Below are 12,003 nucleotides of genomic sequence, written 5' to 3'. Positions count from 1 at the left end.
AGCGGTCTATGAAGTGCTGAAGGAACTGGTGAGGAACAAATCTCTTCATAAACACTCAGCCAATCAGAATTGACCTTTAATTCTCTGACTGGTTGGTTTTGTGGCACACTTGTAACGCTATGAATGCTTTAAGAGGTTAAGAGAGGGGACCTGAGGAAACTGCGTGAGAGGGGTTCTTATTGCACGTTAATATGGATAATAGCAAACATCACTCGCTCAGGAATGAGACACATATACTGTATAATGCCATAAATGTTCTGCTCTTTTTCTTCATCTTTCCAGATGAGGAAGAAGAAGGGATGGCAGCAGGAGAGCAGCTTCAGGTCTTAATAAACTCCTGTTGTCTGGGTCCAGACCTTTGAATCCGGATCCATCTGTCATCAGCGGCTTCGCAGTTAAAAAAACACAATCGAGCCCACTGACAAATGATTGACAATCAGCACCGTGGGCGGGACTTAGGCTAAAGCAGTTGCTGACATCGTACTTTTTTTACGAACGAGGATACACAAGAGCAGCCTTCCTGGAAACCACGCAGCTCACAAAACAATTCGGACGCAAATGACATCGAAAAAAGCGGCAAAAACATTTAAAAAAGTGACAAATTAATCTTTAAAAAAGCGTCCAAAAAACGCTGCAAAGGCTGCCATAAAGCTCTTGTTCTTGCCCCTAAAGAGCGAAGATGGAGGATGTGTAGTTTTTAATTATGAAGCCTTTATTGGAGATTATTTATTTGGTTTCCAGACAAATAACCGATAGCAGTAGTAACCACCGAGGCTTTGAGTCATTAAAAAACAGAAGTCTAAAGAGAGGAAAGGACCAGAAAAAGAAGCGTTTGTTGTTACCGGTTGTTGAGTTTGTCCTGCTGGGTCTTGATGTCCTTTTCACTCGGGTGACCATTGTGCATCAGCTGCCTGGCGATCTGGTTCACCACGGCAACACGAGACGCCTGGTTGTTCATCTCCGGCTCCAGACTCTCAAACCTGCCGAGGACAGAGTCCACATCACACACACACGCATTTTATTATTACATTATTATAACCGCTCGAGATTGAGAATCTCTTTTTCAAAAGGTGACCTGGCCAAGACAAGCAGCAGCATGTAACAAACTCAGAGTTAGAGGACAACGTTAATAGAACTCAAATAAAGCAAAGCAATTCACATTACATCAATTTAAAATTGCCATTTTTGTAACCAGGATAAATGATTGAAAACACTGACGTCTTATGGAGTCTGCCTCCATTTCTTTCATTTTGGATTTAAAAGCATTCACCGAGATTCATTTAGTCTCAACTCATTCTGCAGAAGGCCAAGCACTGCTACTTCTGCTACACAGGAGTTCACTCAGAGTTAGAGTAATATCACTCCGCCCAAGTAGCAGTGCTTCGCCTTCTGAGAATATAGTCCCTAGTATGTATACGGTTAGAAGATGGCTGTGTGTCATGTGACCTTGTTATTTGTACACGCTGTGACTCTACAAATCACAGTGTTATTTTGTCACTTATTGGGAGCAGTTACCTCCAGGATCTGTGCTAAGCTAGGCTAGATGGAGCCGGTTACCTCCAGGATCTGTGCTAAGCTAGGCTAGATGGAGCTGGTTACCTCCAGGGTCTGTGCTAAGCTAGGCTAGTTGGAGCTGGTTACCTCCAGGATCTGTGCTAAGCTAGGCTAGTTGGAGCTGGTTACCTCCAGGATCTGTGCTAAGCTAGGCTAGATGGAGCCGGTTACCTCCAGGATCTGTGCTAAGCTAGGCTAGATGGAGCCGGTTACCTCCAGGATCTGTGCTAAGCTAGGCTAGCAGTGGGGGCGTCAGACAGAGTTGATGACACACAGAGATGTATGGAGTCATCTAACTCTGGGGGACACAGTGAATAAGACAAAGTCCCAATAAGTCGGCGTGTTCCTTTAAGAGAAGGTTGAAATATTTTGAAAAAAAAGACAGAATATTGTGTATGTTGGAATATTTTAAGTTTAAAAAAAGTCTATTTCAAGACAAAAGTTGGAATAATGGAGGAAAATCTAAATATTCCACAAAAAAAAATCATTTCAAGAAAAAAGTAAAATGAATAAAAAAATTAAATTTTTGACAACATTTTAACAATTAAATCCAGTAATGTGTGGTCCTACCGGTGCTGGATGACCCCGGGGCGCGGGCCCCGGGGGGGGGGGGGGCCCCCGGCCGGCGGCGCCCCCCCTCGCCCCCCGCCCCCCCCACCCGCCCCCCCGGGCGCCCGCCCCCTTTTTTTACCTCCAGTTCGTCCTGCAGCGCCTGCTTCCTCAGCTTGGTGAGCTCCGACACCTCCCGGTAGCGCTCCTCGATGCCGGCCAGGCGCCCGCGCACCTCCTCCGACCGCGCCTCCTCTTCGGGCAGCGCGGCGGCCTGCTCGTGGAGCGCGTCGATGACCGGCCGGTAGCTGGCCACCTCGGCGGCCGCGTCCTTGTGCTTCCGGACCAGCGCCAGCGTGGAGAACTCATCGTGGCCCGTCTCTCCGGTGGAGACGATGCGCAGGGCGTCCAGCGTCCAGGCGTCCACGTCGTCCGCGTCCGCCTGGAACTGGTGCAGCGCCAACGCCTCCTCCAGACGCCGCTTCCTCGCCGCCGCCAGCTGCTCCAGGGCCTCCCACTGAGCCTGCAGGACGGGACGGGGGAGGGTTAGGATTTTATTAGGCTGGGTCAACGGAAGAACATTTCCTGTTGCTGTTCTCTAACTCCTTCAGGAAACTGATAGCTTGGATATTTCAGCATTCAGGTTTTCAAATGTATTTCATATCTTGTAAGAAGGTTGGTCTGGGAAATCCTGAGGAGACAACAACAAACCTCGAGCTAGCAAGCTACATGCTGAAAATGTCAAGTTTAGAAGAATATTTGGATCGTGTAACAAGGCAGGTCACCGTTTGATGCAGATATAAATGTCATTTACATATTTATTCTGCTCTTAAAAGAGTGCAATATATTTCTGGTCCTGTCTATGCAACACCTGTCTATACTTGTATATCATATTGCACTTTTCTGCTTTTTTTGCACTTCTGGTTGGACGCAAAACTTTTTCTTTGTACTCTGCACAATGACAATAAAGTTGAATCTAATCTAATCTAATTTAAAAAAATAATAATCAATAATTATCTGTTAATCCAGAAGGAAATATTCTGCCGTCAATACTGCCGACGTCTTTGCTGTAATCAGATCAGTATATATTTATATATTTATGTTTATGGGAAACATCCATGTGTCCAGACGAGGCTAGCAGCAGCAGCAGCAGCGCCGCGTTAGACACCTTTCTGGTGGGAAAGACGTAGAAAACACCACGCAGGCGCCACGTAGCCAGTGTGCAGGAGGCCTTACTGCTAGCTCTCTCCACCTACACCGTCCCTACCTGCAGGTCAGCGATCCGCTCCTGGATCTTGGTGGCGGCGAAGTGTCCGGCCTGCACCATGGCCTGGCCCTCTGCGATGGTGTGTTTGAGATGTCCGGCGCGGCCGCTCATCTCGTCCTCCAGGGCGCGCTGCTGGCTGAGCAGGCGCATGGCCCCCGTCAGGTCCTTGCCGTGCTCAAAGGAAGACAGGATCTGCTCCTTCTCACGGATCCAGCCCTCCTCCTCCGCCATCTCCCAGAAGAACTTCCAGAGGCGCCGGGACTCCTCCAGGCGGGCGCGGCGCTCGGCGGCCAGCTGGGTCAGCTCCTGGTAGCAGAACTCCAGGTGGGACACGCGGTCCTGGATAACCTGAGGGTCGCAGGGCTTGTAGCCTGGATAGGAAGACACTTTGATCAGCACTCAACTGTCTTAGGTCTCTTTATTTTAAATTTGGAATAATCTAGATCAGAGCTGCCCACATTTTTGTTCAATCCCTGCACTTTTTTTCTTTTGCACTACCACCATTGCACACAGTCTACCATAGCACCTTTAACTCTTTAAAAGGTCCTATGGCATGAAAATGTCACTTTATGAGTTTTTTTAACATTAATATGAGTTCCCCCAGCCTGCCTATGGTCCCCCAGTGGCTAGAAATGGTGATAGGTGTAAACAGAGACCTGGGTATCCTGCTCTGCCTTTGAGAAAATGAAAGCTCAGATGGGCCAATCAGGAATCTGCTCCTTATGAGGTCATAAGGGGAAAGGTTACCTCCCCTTTCTCTGCTTTGTCCGCCCAGAGAATGTGGCCCCCCCATGAGAGAGAGAGAGAGATCATGGCTTTCAAACGAGCAAAGTGGCAGTTGGTCAAGGCCACCCCCCCACCCTCCACCTTGCCCCCCCCCTCTCTCCTACTCAGTCACCACCACTAAGGTCTATATAAAAGCATCCAAAGAGCACCACGTCATAGGACCTTTAGGGTGATTTTTATAGCTTTTTATAACTCTTTAAATGTTTGTGAGTAATTCTTATGTATGTGAGATATGTGTGTGTGTGTGTGTGTGTTATGGTTGTCTAGGCTACTAGATGCCTACAATTTCGCTTGGGATGAATAAAGTATCTATCTATCTATCTATCTATCTATCTATCTATCTATCTATCTATCTATCTATCTATCTATCTATCTACTATCTCCTTTCATATGAAGGGACAAAAATATATCTGGATGGGAGGCCACGGGACTCAAAGTTTCTATATCATAAATTAGGGTTTCTTTCAACCTAATTGCCTTTTATGGTTCCATAAAACACTCTTAAGTAAAATTAAGGATCAGTTTACTACTCTCATTGACTTTTGGGTGTTTATTCAATCTTATAGCATTATCCTGCCTTAACTTTGACAGTCTGTGGTTATCCATCAACATCTGATCTTAACCTCTGCCAAAAACTAAACTTAACCAGTGGATTCGGTATTCGGCCGGAACCCCAAAAATCTGGATTTGGTGCATCCCTAGTATTATGGTATCGTGATGATATCGTATGGGGAGGACTCTGGTGATTCCTTATTATCTGGTTGTTATCGTGTTGATTCTACTAGTCCTTTGTAAGAAGCTGAGAGGTGGTGCTTCCTGCTGCTCACCGTCGCTGTTGACGGAGTACTTGGTGGCGTTGGTGCTGACGGCCTTCACCCGGTCGGCCTGGATGGCGATGTCGGCCTCCACCAGAGCGTGTTTCTGCAGCAGGTCCTCCACGCCCAACAGATGCTTCCCGTAATCCTGAGACAGCAGCAACATCTGGAAACAAACGCAGAGAGGGGGAGGCAGGGATCAGCTTTAAACATATAAACATTTAAAAAGATAGAATATATAAATTCAGGGGGAATGTGAAGGAGAACTGCCTAAAAGGAAATAATCACGTTAATGTAATCTACACAATCTTTTATGTATTTATCAAGACATAAAAGATTTTCTGTCAAATTGATTTCCAACTAGTTTGATAATCGATTAATCGGTTTGAGTCTTTTCTTACATTTTTCAAGTTAAACAAACAAAACCGGTGAAAAAGTGGCGAAAACGCACAATGAACTGGCAAATATCTTCGAGAAAGGGTCAACAACTGTGAAAATGCGTCTGAAAAAATAAAAATGTAAAACAGAAAAAAATGACTAACTTTGAAAGAAAGTTAGTCATAAGCTAGGCTAGATGGAGCGGTTACCTCCAGGATCTGTGCTAAGCTAGGCTAGATGGAGCGGTTACCTCCAGGATCTGTGCTAGGCTAGGCTAGATGGAGCGGTTACCTCCAGGATCTGTGCTAAGCTAGACTAGATGGAGCTGGTTACCTCCAGGATCTGTGCTAAGCTAGGCTAGATGGAGCTGGTTACCTCCAGGATCTGTGCTAAGCTAGGCTAGATGGAGCGGTTACCTTCAGGATCTGTGCTAAGCTAGGCTAGATGGAGCTGGTTACCTCCAGGATCTGTGCTAAGCTAGGCTAGATGGAGCCGGTTACCTCCAGGATCTGTGCTAAGCTAGGCTAGATGGAGCGGTTACCTCCAGGATCTGTGCTACGCTAGGCTAGCGGTGGGTGCGTCAGACAGAGTTAGGACTTATCTAACTCTGGGGGATACGCTGAATAAGACAAAGTCCCAATAAGTCGCCATGTTCCTTTAAACCGCGGTGAAACGAGATAAAAGCCAAACCTTCATCTCGTCCATCCAGTCCATGATGTAGAGCATCTCCTGGAAGACTCTCTGCAGGCCCAGGTTCATCTCCAGCCGCAGCCGCCGCGCCTTCAGCAGCTCCAGCAGGTACTCCCACAGCCGGATCACGTTGTCCTTCCTGGCCGTGACGCGTTTGATGTCGTGGTAGTGCTCCGCCTCCAGCTCCTTCGCCACGGAAACCACCGCCTGCACGCGCTCCTCGTACGCCGCGATGTCCGTCTCAATCGCCTCGTGCTTCTTGGTGGCCGCCTCCACGGCCTGAAGGTCGAACCCAAAGTTGTCCTGGAGAGAGAAAGGAGGATTCAGAAAACAAACAGAAAATATAAAAGGGTGACTTCAGGTTTTTCAACCTGGATTCTCTGTCTCCATGTTTGTGTCTGAGTGTCTGATGGGAACAACAATCTCTGAAACTGGTCCAGTATTAAACCAGAACCAAGCTGTAATGTAACCTAAAATCCCCATCACCAAACTCCACCAGACTCCATGTAAATAATCAGGACTTTTATCATCGTAAAACACACTTCATTCAAAGTGGACAGAAACTAAATAAAACTACCAAAAGCCGTCTTGGTTCATCTTTCCACTGTTCCAACAATCACCGCTCTGGTTTGGTTGAAATAAACCCTTAATTCACCCATTTACATGTGGAGATATGCTGGCTCTATACACACTAAAAGTCCTGATTATTTACATGGAGTCTGGTGGAGATATGCTGGCTCTATACACGCTAAACGTCCTGATTATTTACATGGAGTCTGGTGGAGATATGCTGGCTCTATACACACTAAAAGTCCTGATTATTTACATGGAGTCTGGTGGAGATATGCTGGCTCTATACATGCTAAAAGTCCTGATTATTTACATGGAGTCTGGTGGAGATATGCTGGCTCTATACACGCTAAAAGTCCTGATTATTTACATGGAGTCTGGTGGAGTTTGGTGATGGTGATTTCGGGGCTGTTTCATGTTAAACTAAAAGGATCTTACTCTTTAACTAAAAGGTCTATCTCTGTAGGGATCCATCCCATAATGTTGTCAGACACTTAGAATAATAATGTGAGTCTGTCAGCAGCAACAACAGAACTTTTAGTGACTCTAACTGCTGCTGAACATTAGTCCTGTAGGGTTACATTAGTACAACTTGGTTCTGGTTTAATACTGGACAGTTGCTGACTGATGAAAGACCTGAATGCTGCTGACTGTGCATCTTCTTACCTGTGACACTAGTCTCTGGTTTTCGCTGAGCCAGGTCTCTCTCATGGCCGCCTTGCGGTCGAAGCGTCTGGCGAGTTGTTCCAGTTTCTCCTGACGAATCAGCTCCGTCCTCAGAGCCAGCTCCCTCTCGTGCTCTGCTTTCTCCAGTCGCTCCCAGGCCTGAGGACGAACACGCCATCACCATCAAACACTTCCTAAAGTCCCCTTTCAAACATGTTTTAAAGTATAAAATACATTCTAACACAGGGCTGGGTATCATTCAAAGATTTGGGATACCATGACTTCGATACGTAGATTTTAAACAAAGTAAAATAAAACTCAGAATGTTATCACACATCAAAACAGACCTCTACATTTTGCAGCTCACTGCTCAAAAACTGCAAAAGCAAATCTGTAGATTATGTTTGGGTCTAATTATCAATCTGCCTGAGATTAGGGCTGGGTACCGAATTTGATACTTTTTAGGCACCGACCGAATTGCCTCTAAAGTATTGAGTATCAAAAAATGCCTCGTCATTCAATACCCAAGGAGTAAATCTCATCAGCGTCAGTGAGCCAATAAGCACGCAGCATGCTTCTACCAGGAACTAGGAAGGTTTGTGATTGGCTGTCTAACGTTACACGTGGGAGAGGTGGGGGAAAAAATCGATACAGCATAGTATCGCGATATTTTTCGTGGCAATACTGTATCGATACACAGATGCCAAGTATCGATCTTTTATGACATATGTGTTGGTCAGTTTGTCTGCTTGACAAACCCATTTTGCAGCAATAAAATTGAAGTGAGATGACCAAATATTGAAATGTATCTTTTTAGATAAAACAGATGTTGACAAAATTGTCCTTTTCGGGACATCATTTGAAATTGGGGAAAATCTGAAGTTGGAAAAAAGGTAATACATTGCAACATATCGCAAAATATTGTAATATGTTTAAAATCGCAATAATATCGTATCGTGGCATAAGTATCGTGATGATATCGTATCGTGAGGCCTCTGGTGATTCCCACCCCTAAGAGACACGCAGGAAAATCTCTACGTTACACAGAGACGGCACACGTAGTAGGAGCTGCAAAATAAATAAAAAGATGTGTGCCGTAATGTGTTTAGAAATCGGTATCAATGTCACGGTATTAGTATCGGTACCCAGCCCTGCCTGGGATATGTTGGCATCTCAGTCAAAATGTCAAAAAGATGAAAAAAACAGCAACAGTGTTTCCTGACGACCTTCCACCAACGATGGAGATCACATGAGCGCGTCACAACTCCAGAAAACCTCACATGATTGTATTCTGACATCATATATTTCTCGCCGCCAGTGAACTTGTCCATCCACGTCAAAAGTGAATTTAAATTTTTGATGCTTTTTGCAGCATTTTTGGCTCTTGTTTTATGCTTTTTTTTCACACTTTCTAAAACGTTTTTGTCACTTTTTTCAACGTTTTATTTTTAAATTCATGGTCAATAAACCTAATTGATAGGACATTATACCTAATTTTTTAGTTAAAAAAGCAAAAATTATGAATTATTTTGACTACTGGTTAAGATCAGAGGATGCTGAGTGAATCACAGACAGGTTTATGTCAAAGTTTGGTCACAATACTGTTTTAAAACCATTTAAACTTATAAACTTATAAAATTGAATAAAACACCCAAAATTCAATAAAAGTAATCATTAATTTTACGTGCAAAGATAGTTGTATGGGTTACATACAATGGACATCCATGCATCCATGTTATTTTGGGCATTTTGGTTCCATATTTCTGAAAACGGGTCAGATTTGACCCGAGGGCAACAGGAGGGTTAAAGAGCCGCTTGGCGTGAGGCTGGCGAACCCGTTGGTGACCGACTGGAGGATCTGAACGCCGTGGAGGTGGAGCAGCTCTCACCTTGTTGATATCTGAGATGAGTTTCCCCTCTCGGGGCATGTAGACCTTCTGGTTGTTGGCTCTCATCTTACTCTGGATGGTGAACAGAAGAACCTCCAGGTTTCCCTTCTCCGTGAACCTGAAGACAAAAGAGACACAACTTACTAAAGAGGAAGAGAGGAGCCACGTAGATATCTGTACTCCCGGGGGTTGCATTTGAATTTGGTAAAAGTTTTTAATATTCTGTTACTGTAAAGGCCCTGACACACCAACCCGACGGCCGACCGTCGGCAGAAAAGGGAGTCGGACTGATCAGCCTCCCCGAGGTCCAAAAAGTGCCTCCGACACCCCGAAGAGACGCCGACTTGAGCGTCCGTTCTGCGCGTGTGCGAGACGTAATACGTCTCCATAACAGCAGGCGGCGCTAATCTGTATTGTCGCCCAAAAATGCGTCACGTGGGTCTGGCTTCTCCTGGATTTCAAAGCCGACCATAATGGTGGCTAGTTCGGAATACAATCTCGTGTTTTAAGAAAATAGTTCACTGAAAAGTGTTTCTGAAAACATTTGAAGGGAGAAATAGGCCGTGCAGTTGCTGAGTCTGTCTTCATTTCAGATCAACAAAGGTCAGTTTAGAAGATTTTCAAATATTTTGAGAGGCATTCGTCATGCTAACATAAGTGCACAAGGCTGTGGAGGGCTAGCACTCCACCAATCAGATTGGTCATTGAGTCCGACTGGTGTGTCAGCGCCTTTAAACCATTACTTAAATTAATATTCTGTTGCTGTATTTTTATTTTTTTTTACAGGCGGCTTTTTTCAACTGCAGCGCCGCAGTATCCCAAAAGCATAGAAAAACCCTCCAAAATAAAAAAAATTCCCCAAAGAAACACATTGTCAAAAAAGGCCAAAACATGATTCTGCCAGTGTCCACTTTTTGCTAACAATTTGTTGTTGGTGTTGGCACGTTTCTATCAGTATCTAACTGGCCTATCACAACACCATCTACCCCAGGTACACTTTCTTTAGTGCTGCCTTTTATATTCTAGTCAACGTATAATTTGTTCAATAAAAGAAATTTAGAAGGGATTTCCTTTCATTTCTTTTAAACTCAACAAGCAAGTTTGTTGTATTTTAGCAGAATACTGAAAGCAGCAGAACTGAGAACACTTTAATATCTCGTTATTTATAGCAAGTAACATCGTTATCAAGACATTCAACAACGTTATGGGGTCGTCAGTGCGTGGGGGTCAGTGCGTGGGGGTCAGTGTGTGGGGGTCAGTGCGTGGGGGGTCAGTGTGTGGGGGTCAGTGTGTGGGGGTCAGTGTGTGGGGTGGAGGTTCTGACTTTGGCGGTTTCTCCACGGTCCGGTAGGTGTTGAAGGCCTGCAGCTGCTGCTGGCCGAGCAGAGAGTTGGCGAACTTCCTGTTGTTGAGGATGATGATGGTCTGCTCGATCCACTCCAGCAGGTCCGAGGCCAGAGACTCGTACTTCTCGATCATCTTCTCCGTCTCCAGGGCGTTGTCCAGCACCTGGACAGAAAAACAGAGACGTCTCCCGTCATATATCACAGTTAGGTTTGATGGGTCAGAATCAAAGCGGGTTGCTATGGGTCAGGGCGGTGGTTCTCAAACCTTTTGACATCATGGACCCCTAAACCGGCACAAATTAGACCACGGACCCCCATCTGATGAGACTTTGTCCCAATTTTAGCTTTTAGATGTTTTATTACAGAAAGTGAATGAAACCCATGAGTGTTACTTTTGGATGGGATTTTAGTGTTGGGGACCCCCTGGAACCCCTTCGATGACCCCTGGGGGTCCCCGGGCTCTGCTTTGAGAACCACTGGGTTAGGGATGTGTAATATCTAAATCTCTGTGTACTTTTTGTTTCTCATTTGTGAATCCTGTGGGTTCTTGTGCCAACATTTTGATAATTTGAATGCATTTGAAAAGTGAAATGTACATTTTGAAAACCTCATTGAAAGATGACATATATTTGCCAGTGTGTGCGTGTTTCCGGACCTTTCCGATGCGTTTCCCCTCCACCTTCAGAGCCTTCATCTTGGAGAAGTAGTGGTAGTACGTCACCACGTAGGTGATGACTGACTTCTCATCAGGATGGTCCACGCTGATGTCTGCAACACAAACATTTAACGTTTAGAGACATCGGCTGGAAACGTGTTCATGTTATTATCAGAGTTCATGTGAGAGAAAACAGCACTACAGCTGCTTCAGCGCTAAAGATAAGATAAAAAAAAAAACAAGCCCGACCCTACCCGAGCCCGTGCACGTTGTGTCCGAGCTCGGCCCGGCCCGACACATTAACTGTAATTATGAGCCCGAGCCAGATTTATACCCGACATTGTTTGAATAGGTGGGCCGTTATAACTGACGTTCTCAACTATAATTCCTTTTACCTGAGGGTAACAGATCAAGGCAGCATCATAATCAAAGCCCTGGAACCATATAGGAGACTTTCTGGTCTCGATCACCTAATTAATACTGTCCTTCGGCACGGTCTGCATGCTGACACACTGGCCGACAAAGGTGCCGGATATAGGAGAGACCAGATCTGGTGCTAAAGGACTGGTGAGATATCTGAGACTATCTGGTCTGGTTGCTATAGGAGAGACCATATCTGCTGCTAAAGGACTGGTGAGATATCTGAAACTATCTGGTCTGGTTGGTATAGGAGAGACCATATCTGCTGCTAAAGGACTGGTGAGATATCTGAAACTATCTGGTCTGGTTGCACAGTTATGGAAGACAGTGCTGCAGATGGGGGAGACAAGCTGTAGCCCACTTTACCTCACATTCAAGTCAGTGCAGGACATACACCCAGAGCTACGGGAGAAGCTGG

The 12,003-nt window shown here is 45.4% G+C and overlaps 1 protein-coding gene across 1 annotated transcript in view; it reads right to left on the bottom strand.

Annotated features, from left to right (window-relative positions):
- Positions 1-12,003, bottom strand: part of LOC120561186 (spectrin beta chain, non-erythrocytic 1-like) — a 65,311-nt gene that overhangs the window by 25,825 nt on the left and 27,483 nt on the right. The window contains exons 8-17 of the mRNA XM_039804186.1: positions 11,166-11,278; positions 10,489-10,673; positions 9,165-9,282; positions 7,276-7,434; positions 6,040-6,342; positions 4,984-5,137; positions 3,371-3,741; positions 2,246-2,626; positions 2,125-2,156; positions 843-980 (exon numbers count right to left, since the gene is read on the bottom strand). Of these exons, the coding sequence (XP_039660120.1) occupies positions 843-980; positions 2,125-2,156; positions 2,246-2,626; positions 3,371-3,741; positions 4,984-5,137; positions 6,040-6,342; positions 7,276-7,434; positions 9,165-9,282; positions 10,489-10,673; positions 11,166-11,278 (1,954 nt within the window). The remainder of the gene's footprint in view (positions 1-842; positions 981-2,124; positions 2,157-2,245; positions 2,627-3,370; positions 3,742-4,983; positions 5,138-6,039; positions 6,343-7,275; positions 7,435-9,164; positions 9,283-10,488; positions 10,674-11,165; positions 11,279-12,003) is intronic.

This window comes from Perca fluviatilis, chromosome 1 (assembly GCF_010015445.1).
Source record: "Perca fluviatilis chromosome 1, GENO_Pfluv_1.0, whole genome shotgun sequence".
In the NCBI taxonomy this organism is placed as follows: domain Eukaryota; kingdom Metazoa; phylum Chordata; class Actinopteri; order Perciformes; family Percidae; genus Perca; species Perca fluviatilis.
The sequence above is the reverse complement of the archived record's forward strand: the minus strand, read 5'-3'. Positions and strand labels throughout refer to the sequence as shown.